Below are 19,394 nucleotides of genomic sequence, written 5' to 3'. Positions count from 1 at the left end.
TTATTGCATAGGGTAAATGAATATTTGTCTTTTTTTTTCTGTGACTTTATACTAGAGAAATATGGAATAGACTATGTGAGACGTTGGAATTTTGAGACTTGGAATGAACCAGATTGTCATGATTTTGATGCTGTGAATATGACAGTAAAAGGTTTGTGGAGTTTTAAATACATAATCTTGTTTTATTTAAAACAACTTTTGCAGCTCATGTAAAATTGATGAATGTTTTATGAGATTGCAATTCTTCAAAGAATTAAGAAACACATGAATGGATCTGAAGAGAGATCATTGATGACAAATGACAAGAATATGATTTCAATTATTTTAATTTTCTCTTTCAGGATTTCTCAATTATTATGATGCTTCTTCAGAAGGACTGAGAGCAGCTGACAAAAGGCTGATATTTGGTGGACCTGGTGATGGATGTTTTTATAAGAAACATCACAAAGGACACAAGAAATATGCAATTGGTCTTTTAGATCATGTAGTTCATGGCACCAACTTTTTTACAGGAAACAAGGAAACACACATTGATTTTATTTCTTGGCATCTAAAGGTATTTCATGGCACTGGGCTTTTCCTGATAGTTTATTACTTTATGGATTATTCTGCAAAATTCTCATGTTTGCTTTGGCTAAGAACTTAGTAAAATTGATTATTTGATGTGTGCAAGCATATTTAAGTCTTGCTGTGAATTGACTGAAGCAATCAAGTGAGTGAGTGAGTGAGTGAGAGAGAGAGAGAGAGAGAGAGAGAGAGAGAGAGAGAGTGAGAGAGAGAGAGAGAGAATTCTAAATTAGCAATTAAAGTATCAGCAATTTGATTCTTATTCCAGTCCCATAGGCTCTTGTATAGCTGGGTTTTGTGCTCTTTTGCTCAGGCATCAATGTTCACACCTCAAAGAGGTTTTGACAATAAATCTTCAATGAAAGTTAGGGAAGAGACCAAAAAGTATATGAATTAATATATTTGCTCCATATTAACATACTTAGATTTGTGGTGAATGAATTTTAGAGGTAAAAGCCAGAAATGAATATTCTCTAATTGTTGATCTCATGCATTCTCTTTTAGATTCAAAATCCTCTGTGGTGGTTTGCCAAAATATATTTTGATCCATAGGTTTCATGTTGTTAGGATATATATTATGGGACACACTCACACGCCAGCATGGAAAATGAACATTAAATAATGATGATATATGCACACATATCATGTAATTCTAAAATATCTTTTTGACCCAAGGGAGATGGAATGGCAAATCGTATTCTTGAACTTGAAAAACGTCTTTCTGAAGAAATTTATACCAAATATCCATCCTTACAATCAAAACCTTTCTATAATGAGTGAGTAATTTTATTTTCTGTTTTTCATCCATATTTTCTAATCACTGTTCACTGTTTTGAGGGAGCAGGCAGTTTTAAATATTTATATCTTAACCAAAATATGATGGGGTATGTAGTCAGGAGTTTGTATCTTTATTTGACAGCAAAACAAGAATCATGGGTGTCACAGTAAGCAACAAATATGTTAGGGTAACATTGACACTATCAGTGAAGCATGTGTACATCCTCAATATAAAAAATACAATTCCAAGAATTCACTCATTTTTCTTAAAGTAGAATCTTGATGATGATAAAAACTGTTCTTTGATAAAAGAAGACTGGTTGAGTAGAAATAATGATGGACAACGAAGATTATTATGGAGCTTGAATCCAAATACTTGTATGAGTGTTTAGGTGTGAAATTAGGCCTTTATTTTCTCTTAATTCTACACTTGCTTTTTAGTTGGGAATTGGTAGTTGTCTTCTAAGAAGAAGAATTATCTCCGGTCAGCTTAGTATTATAAAAATGGAGCCAAAAACTGTCAACCATTTAGCCCATAGACTGGTTCCCTATTGGTCTGGACTGCTGCAACTACTGTGAAAAACCAATGACAATTATATATGTTGAGTTTGTTTTTGTTTGACCATCCTTCTGCATAAATACAGTCTAGCCTGATTTAATTTTAAACTGTTATTAATGAGAGTTACGCAGTTTCTGAAGATTTGACCATGGAATCTACCAATAATTTTTCCTTATATAATATGGCTTTCATTGTTAATGAAATAGATGTAAGATAATGTAACAAAAAATTTATGAACTAACTCTCCTGTTTTGTTTTGCTATATATATTTGTGTGTATGTACATATATATGTATGTATATATGTACGTACATATATATCATCATCATCATCATCATCGTTTAACGTCCGCTTTCCATGCTAGCATGGGTTGGACGATTTGACTGAGGACTGGTGCAACCGGATGGCTACACCAGGCTCCAATCTAATTTGGCAGAGTTTCTACAGCTGGATGCCCTTCCTAACGCCAACCACTCAGAGAGTGTAGTGGGTGCTTTTACGTGTCACCCGCACGAAAACGGCCACGCTCAAAATGGTGTCTTTTATGTGCCACCTGCAGAAGAGCCAGTCCAGGGGCACTGGCAACGATCTCGCTCGAATACCCTACAAGGCCAGTCAGGCGGTACTGGCAACGGTCACGCTCAGGATGGTACATCTTATGTGCCACCCGCACAAGAGCCAGTCCAGGGGCCCTGGCAACGATCTCACTTGGCTTGCCGGGTCTTCTCACGCACAGCACATTTCCAAAGGTCTCGGTCAGTAGTCATCGCCTCGGTGAGGCCCAATGTTTGAAGGTCTTGCCTCACCACCTCAGCCCAGGTCTTCCTGGGCCTACCTCTTCCACGGGTTCCCTCAACTGTTAGGGAGTGGCACTTTTTCACGCAGCTATCCTCATTCATTCTCACCACATGTCCAAACCAGCGCAATCGTCTCTCTTGCACACCACTACTGACACTTCTTATGTTCAGCTTTTCTCTCAAGATACTTACACTCTGATGGGTATGCACATTTACATTACACATCCAGCGGAGCATATATGTAAATATGTACCTACATATATATATATGTATATATATGTACATATATATATATATATATATATATATATATATATATATATATATTGTCTTCTTGATTGTTAGTGAGGGCGATCCTCTGGTTGGTTGGAGCAAACCTCGGTTATGGCGAGCTGATGTTACATATGCAGCTTTGGTGGTGAAGGTAAGTTCATTCAAATATATTTACGTATATACATATGTGTGTGTGTGTGTATCATCATCATCATCGTCGTCGTTTAACGTCCGCTTTCCATGCTAGCATGGGTTGGACGATTTGACTGAGGACTGGTGAAACCAGATGGCTACACCAGGCTCCAATCTGATTTGGCAGAGTTTCTACAGCTGGATGCCCTTCCTAACGCCAACTACTCAGAGAGTGTAGTGGTTGCTTTTACGTGTCACCCGCATGAAGGCCAGTCAGGCAGTACTGGCAACGGCCACGCTCAAAATGGTGTATTTTATGTGCCACCCGCACAAGAGCCAGTCCATGGGCACTGGCAACGATCTTGCTCGAAAGTCCTTAGACATGCTGCGAGCACAAGTGCCAGAAAGGCGATGTTATCGCCAGAAATTCAGGATATAATGTGTGAGATCTTATATAGTAAAGTAGAATTGTGAGCTCTGAGGAAGAGTTTTGAGGTCTGAATCCATGATGTTCACCAAAGATTATGATGTCAATACTACCACCACTATTGCTGGAGCTATGATCGATTTTACACACATACACATGAAATATTTCTCTCATTGGTTTAATGCTTTAGGAACAATATAAACATTAGACCAGTATAATAGAGTTATCTATGAAAGAATATCCTTGTATTAATCCAGTGTTTCTCAACTGGGGTCCATACAGGATTTTGTTGTTAAAATTTATCACCAATAAATTGGTTATACTTTTGCAATACACAAAACATTTTAATAATTATTTTAATACAGTTCCTAATAGTATTTAATCATAAAAATATAATAGGATTGTTTTAAATGTTGAATCGCTGAGATCCATCTGAGTGAATACGAACCAAAGGGTTCCATATGTAAAAGATGGTCGAGAAACATTATTAATCTTTAACCACTTAAACATACTATGTATTCACTCAGTATGCTTATGCTTTTTTTTTTTTATATATATATTCTTTTGTCAGGTAATTGCCCTCCACCAACAAAGGAAGTTTCTGAAACACATGAATTTCACTTTATTGAGCAATGATAATGCATTCTTAAGCTATTATCCACACCAGTTTACTCAGCGCACTCTGCTTGCCAGGTTCCAGATGAATAACACAAAACCACCACATGTGCAGTTTGTGCATAAACCAGTATACTCTGCTATGATGCTGTTGGCTTACCTTGGCAACAGAAAACTGAATGTCAATATTACTAAACATCATGTTCCTAGTATGTTCTTTCTTACTTTTATTTTAATTTATTATGTAGTTCATATTTGGCTAATTCCTATCTAACACCCAAGCAATGAAGACAGATCCTGTCAGTTGATTGGATTAGAACTAGCTAAATATGATACACACCATGTACAGTGTGTGACCGCAATGTCATTACTTTACTGGCATTGTTTTGGATATTTACAACAAAGTATAGCCACTTATGCACATGTATACATATATATATATCTATATCTATATTTATATATCTGTGTGTGTGTGTGTGTGTGTGTGTGTGTGTGTGTGTGTGTGTGTGGCAACAACATTCTATAAACAAACTTTAATAAACAAATTTTGGAAGTGTTGAATGCATTTTGTATTTTGCAGACAAGAAAGTAAATTTCGAATGCAGTATTGCTGTGAAAACAGTAGAAAGATTGGGTGTTTTATCCTTATAAGACCATACTCTGACACAAGTTCCCCTCCTCAAATGTCACTGCTCCTCTCATAATTTCTTGTCTTGTGAGTTACTTGGTTATCCTGCCAGTGCTGGTGTCACATTAAAAGCATCCAGTCCACACTGTAAAGTGTTTGGCGATTGGAAGGGCATCCAGCTGTAAAAACCATGCCAAAACTAACCTTGCCTGTGCTAGTGCCAAGTAAAAAGCACTGCCACTCTGCAGAGTGGTTGGTGTTAGGAAGGGCATCTAGCTGTAAAATCCCTGCCAAAACAGACACAGTAGCCTTGGGTAGTTTTCTACCAAGCCAGCTCCTGTCAACCATCCTACCCATGCATGCATGGAAGATGAACATTAAATGATAATGATTATATATATATATATATATATATATATATATATATATATATGATATAGGCACTGGTGTGGCTGTGTGGTTAAACTTTTTTCCCAGTCATGTGTTTTGGGGTTCAGTTCCTCTGTTTGGCCACCACTGGCAAGTATTCTCTACTGTAGTCCAGGCTGACCAAGGCCTCGTACTTTATGTGCTTTTTATGTGGCACCGTCACATGTGCTCCTTAAGTGGTACCAGCACAGCTGCTTTTTTTGTGGCACCAGCACCGATAGGGTCACTGAGTAATTTGCAAGACAAAACACCCCTTCAGCTGGGAGAGGAGCATTAACCAAGGTGGCACACACACACACATCTGTTTGTCTGTCTATCTATCTGTCTGTCTATCTATCTGTCTGTCTATCTATCTGTCTGTCTATCTATCTGTCTATGTTTGATGATGATGATAATGATTCATGAGATTTTTTTCCAGATATTTCAACTAACGATTTTGGAGGAATTGGCTCAGTTCATTATCCTGTGGCATCTGCAGTGTCAGACAGGTGAGGAATGACATACATCTTAATGCATATTAGAACATTATGCTACTTTATTGCTGGATGCTTTACATGCACAGTATAAGAAAAAATTGTTGTTTATATCTAGGTTCACTTAAGAGATATGAATGATGAAGATTTTCCAATCATGACCATTCTATTTTTCTAGATTACATTATTCAGTTTTGTCTTTTCATTTTCCAGACAGTAAGCTGTGTTATAATAATAACATTTAGCTTGATTGTAAATCAGCTGAGTCATTAAAACATTATGTGGAATGCTTCACTGTATTCATTTTAATTCTCTGCACTCTGTGTTCAAATTCTGATGAGGTCAGTTTTGCTTTTTCATTTTTTTAAGGTTGATAGTAAGTTTAAGAGTTATAAGTAATGGTTTCACTTCTTTGCATTCTGAGCCATTCTAGCTAAGTTTTAATAGTCAGAGCTAACCATATAACTGCAGGAGCATCCCATCCAACCTTTGATTGACCTGCATGAAAGTCAGACTGCATTCAGTATCAATATTGAGACTTCACCCAACAGTGGATAAAAAACTGCTGGATGGGAAAAAGGCATTATTTTGGAGTCGTTTGATTGCTAGTCTTAATGGGTCAAGCAACTACATTAAGGCATTTTTTTCTTACCTGTTGAGGCTAAAGAAAGGGAAAGAAAACTGACAAGACTGATGCCATTACTGTTCTGTTTAAACAGTTGCAAGTCGACACTTGCTGGAAAGACATAAGCAAGGGAGAAGATTCCAAAGGACCAATGTTCTGAGGAGGAAAGATTGGGCATAGGATTGGTGTGGACCCAGGGGTGAAAATTGGACATAACAAGGGTGATGAGAGGTTTGGGGATATCTCTTTCCCTACCACCAGTCTTGAAAGTTCTGTAAATGGTCATGAGCACTGCTTTTCTAAATTTCATTAGAGGCAGATTCAAGTGAGAGTTAATTAAATATGTACCAATACTGCACTGACATATATAAACAAACATAAGTATTGTGCTTCTGTATCAATAGAAATATGTGTGTGTGTGTGTTTGTGTGTGAAGCACGACCTTCAAACGTTAGGCCTCACTGAGGCAATGACTAATGACCGAGACCTTTGGAAATATGCTGTGTGTGAGAAGACCTGGCAAGCCAAGTGAGACCATAACCTGTGGCTTTGCCACGGGTGTAGCCAGCCCACTTATGCGTGCGTTTCCTTCATTGGACACTAAACTCTGCTTGCGAAGACCTGTTGAGACAAGTGAAATTGAAATTAAACCAAATTCGCGGACTGGCATCCATGCCAACCTTCCTTCATTGGACACTAAGCTCTGCTTGCAAAGACCTGTTGGGGCAAGTGAATTCAAAATCGAACCAAATTCAATGACTGGCACCCGTGCCAGTGGAGCACTAACTGCACTGTCCGAGCGTGATCATTGCCAGAGCAGCTGCCTGGCTTCCATGCCAGTGGCACGTAAAAAGCACTATTTGAGCGTGATCGTTACCAGCATCACTGTACTGGCATTTGTGCCGGTGGCACATGAAAAAGCATTTGAGCGAGGTTGTTGCCAGTGCTGCTGGACTGGCTCCTGTGCAGGTGGCACGTAAAAAACACCATTTGAGTGTGGCTGTTGCCAGTACTGCCTGACTGGCCCTCGTGCCAGTGGCACGTAAAAGCACCCACTACACTCTCAGAGTGGTTGGCGTTAGGAAGGGCATCCAGCTGTACAAACTCTGCCAGATCAGATTGGAGCCTGGTGCAGCCATCTGGTTCGCCAGTGCTCAGTCAGATTGTCCAACTCATGCTAGCATGGAAAGTGGACGTTAAACGATGATGATGATATATATATATATATATATATATATATATATATATATATATATGTATATATATATTCATGTATATATATATCTTATTAGCTTCCAGGTATGTTTATTGTTGTACAATGCCACTGATCCAGGACCAGGAGAGCTAGAAGAGAGAAATATCAAACAAGATGGAGAAAGCGTAGAAGTTAAGATATTCATTGATCCTCCAGTTTCCCAAAGCAGAGGTAAGAAATCATTAAAAAAGAAATAACAAGTCTAAACATCAGATTCCATTATTCATTATTAGAATCATACATTAGAAGTTGTTTGTGTACATGAGAGAGAGAGAGAGAGAGAGAGAGAGAGAGATAGAGAGATCAGAAGGTATAAAATGTAAGGAAGATGAGAAGCAGCCACTGTGATCATGCTGGTGGTGGTGGTGGTGGTGGTGCAGACACAATTCATCCTCATCTCTCTTAAATTAAATCTTAGCTACAAGACTCACTATCAATTACTGTCACTGCTGCTGCTATCTCCACCTCTATCCCCTTCTCTTTCTTCTACAATATAACAGTATTGTAGTTTCCAAGTTGTACTTCTCTAACCAGTCCTTTGAGCTGAGACTGTGTATTGAAACTGAAGTAACTAATCAGTGAACAGTCACTTTAGTCTTTTAAAATCATACAGAAACTTAAAATCTATTATTTATTTATATTTATTGCTTGAAATGTCAGTATTCATATTGCACAACTGCAATCAGGTTACTTGCATTATCCCACTGCAATAACTGCAGTCTGGACACTGACACAATTTCATTGCAACTAAGCAGTTAGAGTTGCAGTGGAACTATGTCAGAGATTAGGTCTTAGAAGTGCAACATAAATTTTGACACTGAGAAATAAATGGAAAGTGAATTTGTATTGGTTTTGCAAGATTCCTGATGTGAAATCGTGTGCTGAATCGGAGATTGTTATATTTCGGGACGATAAATTTTTTTGGGCCAAATAAATTCACGCACTATATATTTGTGTTTTTTTTTTCTTTTAATGTATATTTTTCAAGATCTCTACATGATAATATTCAAGATGAACAACACTTATGGGAATCCTTTTATGCTATGGAAGAAGATGGGTAAACCTTCTTATCCAACCAAGGAACAATTTCATGCTATGCGTCAACAGGAGGTATTTCCTTCAATTACCTTTGTGTGTCTTGTTCTTTTTTAACTAATTTTGCATAAAATAATAACGGTTTCAAATTTTGGCTTGAGGCCTACAATTTTTGGGGAGCAGGTCAGTTAATTACACTGACCTTATTTTATCGACCCCCAAAGGATGAAAGACAAAGCTGACCTTGGCAGAATTTGCACTCACATAAAGATGGGTAAAATGTTGCTCACCATTTTGCCTGGTGTGCAATGAATCTGCCTGCTCACTAGCTTTTGTTCCTACTTGTGATGTTGAAAACCTTTTGAAACCCTGTGTGAAATACTCCCACCAGAAACATGTTCCTTGCAAGATTACTTTGAGGATACATACTTAGGACGACCATGTCAAAGAGGAAGACAGCGAGAACCAGTGTTTGGAATGGATCTGTGGAATATGTACAACAGAATGTTGGATGAACTTCCAAGAACAAACAATGTTGTGGCAGGGTGGTACAATAGTCTTTTTTTTACCAAATGCTGGTTGTTGCCACCCAAACATTTAGAAGTTTTTAAAATATATCAAAAGAGAACAAGCATTACAACAAATATTTGACTCAGTCCTTGACGGGTTTTGCTAAACAGCCATCTAGAAAGAAATATTTAAATGTTTCAGCCCATATTAAAGCTGTAGTTAGCAATTATGAAAACATAAATGTGATACAATATTTGCAAGGAATCGCATATAATTTGCACTTTTAGATGATGATTTAAAACTTCTTAATATATTGGAGAGTGGGGTAATTAACCAAGGTGGGGTAATTGTTCTGAGGGTAGTTGTCATCGTTGGAATCGTCCTAGTAGGGTAATTGTCTTGATACGAAACAGATACATGTGTAGTGGCGCGAAATTATAGCCGCCATTGAGGAAGTACTATTCTGCGAATGCGCAAGGGACTTCGCCACCGAAAGCCCCTCAAGTGCGCATGCGTAGTAAAACTAGTACTTAAAGAGTTGGTTTCACTTTCTTAGATAGTTGAGCGCGAGACCTTCTACGTGACAACACCTCGCTCCTCATCGAAGCACTCTTCACCACGATGCTATCAATATGATAGCTATTTGCTCCTCTGGCATGCATTAAGGAAGCTCGTAATCTTCCAATACCGATTACAAATTAATCAGCAGCTGCTAAGCTGAGTGACACAGGATTTATATAACCAAGCATCATCAAAAAAATAAAACTTATTTTTATTATGTTGTTAAATTGTTCTACTGTTCCTTAATATATAATGCTGTTGAAAGGTGATAGAGAGAGACTAATGTCTCTATTACAACTATCAACTTTTACACATGTTCTTCTTGCTTTACCACAGCCCATATCATAATATACTCAGTCTCCTACACTGCACTGGGCCTGTGTATTGCTCTTAATCATTGAATTGTTAACCTTTTGCCTTGTAAGTTTGATTCAGCAGAACTGACTGGGATTACTCAACAGTATGACCAGTAATTGTAATTTATTTTCAACATGTTTTGTAACTACTCTTTTTTTTTTTTAGACTGATATATTGTTGCTTTATTTACAGGGACCCAATGTCATAGATAAAAGTGTTGTAAAGCCTGGAATTATCACAGTGAAACTACAATCCTTTGTGGCTCCAGCTTTACTACTTGTTCATATCTGTTCCAAAGCACCACACCCACCAGGACAGGTAACCATTACATAGAGATTTTCACACATTATTTTCTTCTCTTCTGCATTATCATCTCAGTGATCATTCCCTAACAGTTGAGGGAACCCGTGGAAGAGGTAGGCCCAGGAAGACCTGGGCTGAGGTGGTGAGGCAAGACCTTCGAACATTGGGCCTCACCGAGGCGATGACTACTGACCGAGACCTTTGAAAATGTGCTGTGCGTGAGAAGAACCGGCAAGCCAAGTGAGATCGTTGCCAGGGCCCCTGGACTGGCTCTTGTGCGGGTGGCACATAAGATGTACCATCCTGAGCGTGACCGTTGCCAGTACCGCCTGACTGGCCTTGTAGGGTTTTCGAGCGAGATCGTTGCCAGTGCCCCTGGACTGGCTCTTGTGCGGGTGGCACATAAAAGACACCATTTCGAGCGTGGCCGTTTTCGTGCGGGTGACGCGTAAAAGCACCCACTACACTCTCTGAGTGGTTGGCATTAGGAAGGGCATCCAGCTGTAGAAACTCTGCCAAATTAGATTGGAACCTGGTGTAGCCATCCGGTTGCACCAGTTCTCAGTCAAATCGTCCAACCCATGCTAGCATGGAAAGCGGACGTTAAACGATGATGATGATGATTGTCATTAAAATCATTATTGTCATTAATTTCATTGCCATCATCTTCACTGTCATTGCTGTCTTATCATCATTGTTATTGTCAGCATCATCAACTCCACTAATATAGTTGCTGTCATAATCATTATTATTGCTGTTGCCACCACCATCATCATCGTCATTTTTGTTGACCCCAGCAGAATTTGAACCCAGAATGTAATAATTTGGAACAAATACTGCTATGCATTTTGTCCGATGTGCTAATGATTCTGCCAGCTTTCTGGTGAGGATAATAATGAAATGTAAGTAGGAGAGACTGGTTGTGCTGTTGTAGACGATGGTGAAGATATCAGTGATGATGATGATTATCATCATCATCGTCATCATCATGATTATCATCACTGATATCTTCACCATCGTCTACAACAGCACAACCAGTCTCTCCTACTTACATTTCATTATTATCCTCACCAGAAAGCTGGCAGAATCATTAGCACATCGGACAAAATGCATAGCAGCATTTGTTCCAAATTATTACATTCTGGGTTCAAATTCTGCTGGGGTCAACTTTGCCTTTCCTCCCTCGTAGATCAATAAAATCAGTACCAATCAAAAGCTGAGGTCGATGTAATGAACTTGCTCCCTTCCCTCAAAATTGCTGGCCTTGTGTCAAAATTAGTAAGAATTTTTATCTTTATTACTATCAGTACCAGGATTGACATACATGTCATTGTTGTCATGATCATTGTCATGATCATTGTCATCGGTCTCACCACTGCTGCTGCCACCACCACTGTCGCCTCCAGTGGAGGGAAAGTGAGCAAGAAGAGAAGGCAAGGAAATGTGAGACAGGGGGAACGAAAGAACGAAGAGTGGAATGAATGAATAAGCGGGAAAGGGCTGATAGACAGAAATTGAGTCATAATGATGGGTTTCTTTCAGTTTCTGCCTACCAAATCCATTCACAAAGCTTTGGTCAGTCCAAGGAAGATGCTTGTTCAAGATGCCACACAGTGGGACTGAACCTGAAACCATGTGGTTGGGAAGCAGATTTCATATTTTTCATGAAACAAAAATGAAATGAAAAAAAAAATTTTTCTCATCCTTACAGGCATCGGCTGTCCAAGTGTATAAAGTAACTTCTAGCCAGGTGTTAGTGGTGTGGTCTGATAAATTCATTGGAACAAAGTAAGTATGAAAGATAGTTATCTGATGGTTATATTTTTTATATTCTTCATTGTATTCTGTAAACTGGAACGCTCCTGTTTACTGTTTGTTACACAGTTTCTTTCTGTAAAAGTTGGGATAGCTTTGGCTAGAACACCTTTAATCTGATTGATCAAGGTAGGCCTGGGACAAAGTAAAAACTGTCAAATAACTCATACATGTGTGGATGTATATATATATGAGTGTGTGTTTCATCATAAAGATACCAAAAGCTCAGGGAGATGAACTAAGGTGGGAAGTGAGACAGGTACTAGAAAAAGCAAAACTTCCCAAACCAAACATCACTAAGGAAGAACCGTTCGCTATCAAAAGACTACAGAGTGACAATTCCGGGAAATGCTACAGTGGTGATGAACAAGTTTGATTACTCGGAAAAACTGGCAAGTCTTATAAGTGACGGTAGCTACAGCAAACTAAAGAAAGACCCTACTTTGAAAACAGAGAGGAAGTTGTCACAGATCTTCATCAAGAACAAGGATCACTTTACACCAATGAAGTACAGACAACTGACTCAACACTACAGTAAACTACCACACATGTACGGTCTTCCTAAGATTCACAAGGATGATATTCCATTAAGACCTATAGTGAGCTGTAGAGGTTCAGCATGTCATCCACTGAGCCGCTTTCTTTGTGGATATAATCAGTCCATTAGCAGGAAAGTCAACATCATACGTGAAGAATTCCACCTACTTCACAGAATTGATCAAGGATACCCCCATTGAATCCAACCAGATGGTAAGTCTAGATGTGATAAGTCTGTTCACCAAAGTCCCAACTGGTGAAGCACTATCGGTGATTCAAGAAAAACTAATGACAGATGCCCATCTAAAAGAACGCACTAGTATACCAATAAGAAACTTGATGGAAATGTTGACCTTCTGTGTAGAAACTACCTACTTCAGTATGGACACATATATCGACAAGAAGAGGGTTTAGCTATGGGTTCGCCATTATCACCGATAATAGCCAATATATATGTAGTGAAACTACCTACCGCCATTAGATACAAAACTGCTATCGCCATTCTTCCCATTTAAATATAAACAAACGCGGACGTAGCGGAAAACATCAAACTTGTCATCACGTGACTGATCATTATTCGAATCGGCAACTTCTTCGAACCGTTCCCGCCAGAACGCAAACTGACCAATCACAACCCTTAATAAGGTCACGTGATAGTGTTTTCCTACTACCATCTTGGAGCCCCCTTAACGCCTTAAATAGAGCAACTCATACCCAGCAAATTGGTCTCGGTTCAGTTTCTCTTAGAGACTGTTCCGTGTACCACACGACAGCAGCAGCAACAATCAGCCAGCGACCACTTCAACAGCTTCGTCCAGCCAGCGATGACCGCCGCCGTCGCCACATCAGCAACAAGAGTCTACGACTACTATCCAGCATCATCGTCATGACCAACACGATTACTACCAAGCAGCCTTTTCACCACCAGCGTCTACACGACTTACTATATACACCAATCCAAACCACCGCGGTACATCTCTCTCTTCGATTCTGTTAGGTGACTCAGCTTCACCACGATAAATAAACAGACAAGAAATCACAGCCAACGACGAACATCTGTATAACAAGAATCACGGCCCAGCATCGATGCCACGACATCACAACTAGTGATCAGCTCTGCCACACACAGCCAACTCACTTCACATACAGACTCATACTAATGTGTACCTAAGAACTGGTATAATTGCTCACGTGTTATTGACTCTCTTTCTATCTGCTGTAATAACTCACATACACACACATGTATTACTCACATACATACTTTTCTTTGTACGACGGCCTGTCTTTGATTATGTTCTTATATGTCGCATTCACACTCTCACACAGACATACATCTTTAACGCTACAATAAATATTTCTGTTATTAATCTTATACGGTTGTGGTCTTTCATTACTGGTCATCTATGTTATCATCGTATAACATATCATGTATATCATCATTTGATATATATATTTTGTGTTCGACCGTGTGACGCGTTTAAATAAAAGGAGTCCTCTATTTTTCCATTCGTCACCATTTCTCCTTTATGAGTTCGCACGGTAGTCCTTACATATACATGGAATATTTTGAGAATTTGGCTTTTGGATCAACAATACTAAAACCAACCCTATGGCTGTGATATGTTGATGACACCTTCATACTCTGGCCCCACCAGGAAGATGTCCAAGTGCTGTTAGATCATGTGAACTCAATAAAGCCATCCATACAGTTCACAATGGAGAAAGCAAAAGGCAATCAGCTAGCATTCCTGGACGTATTAATAACACGCACCAAGTATGGATTCAAGACATATGTATACCGCAAGCCGACCTTCACTGGACGATACCTCAACTTCAACTCCCACCATCCATACAGTGGAAAGAGAGGGATTGCTCAGTGCCTAAAACATCGAGCAATGAATATAAGTAGCAACTGTGATACCCACCACGAAGAAATGATCAAGCTCAGTAACAATCTATTAAGCAACAACTACCCCAAAAGCATACTCTCCACTCCAATTATGAAGGAAAGAGAGGATGAAACCGATAAACTGTCCACAGTCTGTCTACCCTATGTGAAAAACCTGTCCGAAAGGATACAAAAGATATGCGGCCCATATGACATCAGCACAGTATTCAAAAGTAATACAACACTTCACAGATATCTCCTTCGAGTAAAACCACCAATAGAAGAGAATAAGACCAAAAACTGCGTGTACTCCATGCCATGCAGCTGTGGTAGGTTATACAAAGGTGAAACATATCGCCCCCTCAAAATAAGGGTAGAGGAACATTGCAAAGCTGTGACACGGGGAGATATTGATAAATTGGGTATAGCTGATCATGTATGGAAAAATGGAGACCACTTTCCCCTGTAGGATGGAGTTAAAATAATAGACAGAGAACACCACTGGAAAATACGAAAACTAAAAGAAGCAGCACATATGCTAGGACACAACAACCTCCGAAGCAGACCGAGTGCAGATATGAACAGCACATGGGAACCGGTATTTAAGAAGGATAGGAGAATATTAGATTTATAAGCCCTAAAATTCACTCCATAATTGCCCACGGGCATATGGCATAGTGGTTAAGAGCATGGGCTATTAACCCCAAGATTCCGAGTTTGATTCCAGGCAGTGACCTGAATAATAATAATAATGATGATGATGGTGATGGTGACAACAATGACGACAAGGTTGATTTCAAACTTTTGCACAAGTTCAGACATTTATATGAAGTAGATACAGTTAACCAAATGATCTGAATACACTACTAGAGAGACCAAAGTTAAAGCCAACTCCAATAGAGTTGAACGCTAAATTCAAAGACAAAATGAAATATGGCACAGCATTTAGTTTAGGATCCCAAAAGTATTTTAGATATATAACAAGAAATGAAATATAAAAAAAGCAAACAGAAACATACCTTCTTATCTTACAAACATATTAATTTTTAGTTATTACCTTTGAGAAGAAAATTTAGTCACTGGTTAGAATGGTTATAATGATGATCAAAATAAGAGATGGTAGCTCCCACCCTAGCTAGCTTTTGAAATTATGTCCACATGGAATAGTAGCTCAGTATTTTAACCATTCACCCTCAGTTAATTAGTTATGCTATCAATATTAACTTCAGTTAGTTATGCTATCAATAAATGAAGCTGAAATTAGGAGATTATTTCATCTTTCCTTTCCAGAATATTTGAAGTAATTTATAATGTTATATGTATATTTTAAATTTTAGATGCATCTTGCGATATGAAGTAGAGTTATCAAAATCAGACACTGAAAGTCAGTACAGGCGAATTAATCAACAAGATTCTGTGGTGAATTCTTTTATGTTTGTGCCTTCAGGTAAGTGAAATTGTTGGGACATACATAAAGATATTTTAATAATGAGCAATGAGAGCAAGAAGTTTTATAGCTTGAAATCTTGGAGTAGATACTGATCCATAATATTGCAAAATATACAGTTTGGTGCTGCGTGGAGTGTACCTGATTTGTACTTACATATAACACACACATATATAATCCATATATAAACATCCATCCTTTTGTTCATTAACCCAGCAATCACTTTATATTATTCAGTATTTGAATGGATGTTGTAAGTGTTAGAATTATAAAAGTATAAAAGTGTTGTGTCATATAAAAGTAATTAATTTTGTATCCTGATCCTGTCACATTACTGCAATATATTTTACAATGAGATGAAATAAATTGTAGAACTCTGTTAATTATTATGCAAAAGTGCTTCAGTTTGTTATTGTAAGTAGTAGAGTTATAGCATTTAGCTTGTAGTGCTGGGCTCAAATCATCTCTTACATCTTGAGATGACAACAAATTTCTTTTTGATGTGCTTATGCAGATGAAATCATCAATAGTGACCATTTAAAAGCTCAATGAGTTACAAAAATTTACTCATAGTCAAGTGAAAAAAATTAGTGGAGACTACTTTTTTAGTTAACAGACTCCTAGTTCAACTCTGCTCAGACTTTTAGCTTGATGGCTATTGACGAAAAATTTTTGGATTGACCAAATAGTTTCTTCAACTCAGTCAGTAGCTGGAGAGGGTGTGCTGAAAGTGTAGCTGCTAGAATAAGAATAGCCTGGGCAAAGTTCAGAGAGCTCTTACCTCTGCTGGTGACAAAGGGCCTCTCGCTCAGAGTAAAAGGCAGACTGTATGATGCATGTGTGTGAACAGCCATGCTACATGGCAGTGAAACATGGGCTATAACTGCTGAGGACATGTGTAAGCTCACAAGGAATGAAGCCAATATGCTCCGATGGATGTGTAATGTCAGTGTGCATACATGACAGAGTATAAGTGCCTTGAGTGAAAAGTTGGACCTAAGAAGCATCAGATATGGTGTGCAAGATAGACGACTGTGCTGGTATGGTCATGTGGTGAGAATGGATGAGGATAGTTGTGTGAAAAAGTGCCACACCCTAGCGGTTGAGGGAACCTGTGGAAGAGGTAGACCCAGGAAGACCTGGGATGAGGTGGTGAAGCATGACCTTCGAAATTTAGGCCTCACCGAGGCAATGACCAGTGACCGAGACTTTTGGAAATATGCTGTGCGTGAGAAGACCCGGCAAGCCAAGTGAGACCATAACCTGTGGTCTATGCCAGGGGTGTAACCAGCCCACTTATGCATACCTTTCCTCCATTGGACACTAAACTCTGCTTGCGAAGACCTGTTGAGGCAAGTGAAATTGAAATCGAATCAAATTCGATGACTGGCACCTGTGCCAGTGGAGCGCTAAGAGCACCATCCGAGTGTCACCTTACTAGCACTTGTGCCGGAGGCACGTGAAAAAACATTTGAGCGTGGCTGTTGCCAGTACTACCTGACTGGCCCTTGTGCCGGTGGCATGTAAAAGCACCCACTAACCTCTCGGAGTGGTTGGCGTTAGGAAGGGCATCCAGCTATAGAAACTCTGCCAGGTCAGATTAGAGCCTGGTGCAGCCATTTAGTTTGCCAGTCCTCAGTCAAATCGTCCAAACCATGCTAGCATGATGATGATGATGATGATGATGAGTGGATGAATTGTAGTTTAGTCTGGTTTGAGACTTCCTTGCATGCTCTGTCACATCCTCATTGCTCATGATGTAACATTGTATGCTGAGCTGAAAATTTGTAGCAAGGTGCAGTATAGAAATTCATTAGAAAATGGGGTTACATGTGTACTGTGGTCAGAGTGTTTTAATATTTTTAATGTAATAAACCTTAGAGAAATTCATGTAAGTAGTTACAGGAAAGGTAAAGTGGTTGAGTGGATGGAGTATTGAAATACCTATTCATGGTTATGAATCAAATCCACTGCAGGCATTTCATTGTATTTTTGATCAGAACACTTTACTCTGTCACTTCATTTCATCTAACAGTTGAGAATAGGCATTAGATCATTTTGGAATGTAGAAATGTTTAAATATAAAACCACAGTGTATCATAATTCACCTATGCTGCATGGCAGTGAAACATGGGCTCTGACAGCTGAGGACATGTGTTGGCTTGAAAGAAATGAAGTCAGTATGCTTTGCTGGATGTGCATGTTCAACAAAGTGTTAGCATCTTGAGAGAAAAGTTAATAAGAGGCATCAGATGTGGTGTGCAAGAGAGATGACTGTGCTGGTATGGTCATGTGATGCATATGGATGAGTACAGCTGCGTAAAGAAATGCCAATCTTTAACTGTGGAGGGAACCTGTGGTAGAGGTAGACCCAGGAAGACATGGGATGAAATGGTGAAACATGATCTTCAAACTTTGAGCCTCATAGAGGCAATGACTAGTAATCGAGATCTTTGGTGATGTGCTCTGCTTGAGAGGACCTGTTAAGCCAAGTGCACCTGTGCTGGTGGCATGTCAAGAATACCTTTCGAGCGTTGGGCCTCACAGAGGCAAAGTGGCTGAGTTCCTTCCGAGTGTTGGGCCCCATGGAGGCAATGACTGAGATCTTTGGCATTATGTTGTGCTTGAGAAGAAGACCCATCAAGCCGAGCAAAATTGCGGTTGTGTCAGATACTAGTGTCATGCAAATTGGCATCCTGGTGTCACACAAATGGCACCCGTGCTGGTGGCATGTAAAAGCACCCTTTACACTTTCAGAGTGGCTGGTGTTAGGAAGTGCATCCAGCTGCAGAAAACCATGCCAAATCACACTGGAGTCTGGTGCAGCCTTCCAGCATGCCAGCCTGATCAAACTCTCCAACGCATGCCAGCATGGACAATGGATGTTAAATGATGATGATGATGACCTTGACATTAAACCTGAACTCATATTCTGAATCCAGGTTGTGTGATAGCTGCCTATCACACATCAAACTCATTCTTCACAAACATATTACCCTCTCCCCATACACATTTGTGGTCAGTCACAACATACTATTCCCATATTTCCTACATATCTGGGCCATTTTTTTCCTTAAGAGGAAAGTAACATTTTCTAAATGTCATTGTTTGTGAAGATTCTTCACTGAAGTTTTATTTTATTTCATAATTTTTTTTCAGGAAATAATTCTACATTGGTGACAGGATATTACCGTGTTAAAGCAGTGAACTACTGGAATCAACCAGGACAATATTCAAAACCATTTTATTACTCTTCTTAAATTTACTTGGACCTTCATTTTCCCACATTTCTACATTGAATTTCATTGTCCTTACCTCTAAAATTATATTTCAAATGTATGAATAGACTTCAAAATATATTTTCACATTAAAAATCTATCAAAAA

At 39.0% G+C, this 19,394-nt stretch overlaps 1 protein-coding gene across 1 annotated transcript in view; it reads left to right on the top strand.

The window, feature by feature from the left end:
- Window positions 1–19,394, top strand: part of LOC106881522 (alpha-L-iduronidase) — a 23,668-nt gene extending 4,274 nt beyond the window's left edge. Inside the window, exons 4-15 of the mRNA XM_089348055.1 lie at window positions 56–151; window positions 342–556; window positions 1,243–1,343; window positions 3,045–3,123; window positions 4,103–4,355; window positions 5,622–5,691; window positions 7,594–7,727; window positions 8,545–8,666; window positions 10,212–10,337; window positions 12,034–12,110; window positions 15,900–16,009; window positions 19,169–19,394. Of these exons, the coding sequence (XP_089204181.1) occupies window positions 56–151; window positions 342–556; window positions 1,243–1,343; window positions 3,045–3,123; window positions 4,103–4,355; window positions 5,622–5,691; window positions 7,594–7,727; window positions 8,545–8,666; window positions 10,212–10,337; window positions 12,034–12,110; window positions 15,900–16,009; window positions 19,169–19,269 (1,484 nt within the window). The 3' untranslated portion in view covers window positions 19,270–19,394. The remainder of the gene's footprint in view (window positions 1–55; window positions 152–341; window positions 557–1,242; window positions 1,344–3,044; window positions 3,124–4,102; window positions 4,356–5,621; window positions 5,692–7,593; window positions 7,728–8,544; window positions 8,667–10,211; window positions 10,338–12,033; window positions 12,111–15,899; window positions 16,010–19,168) is intronic.

This window comes from Octopus bimaculoides, chromosome 2 (genome assembly GCF_046866305.1).
Source record: "Octopus bimaculoides isolate indiv1 chromosome 2, ASM4686630v1, whole genome shotgun sequence".
NCBI classification, from domain to species: Eukaryota; Metazoa; Mollusca; class Cephalopoda; order Octopoda; family Octopodidae; genus Octopus; species Octopus bimaculoides.
This window is presented reverse-complemented; position numbering and strand designations above follow the sequence as displayed.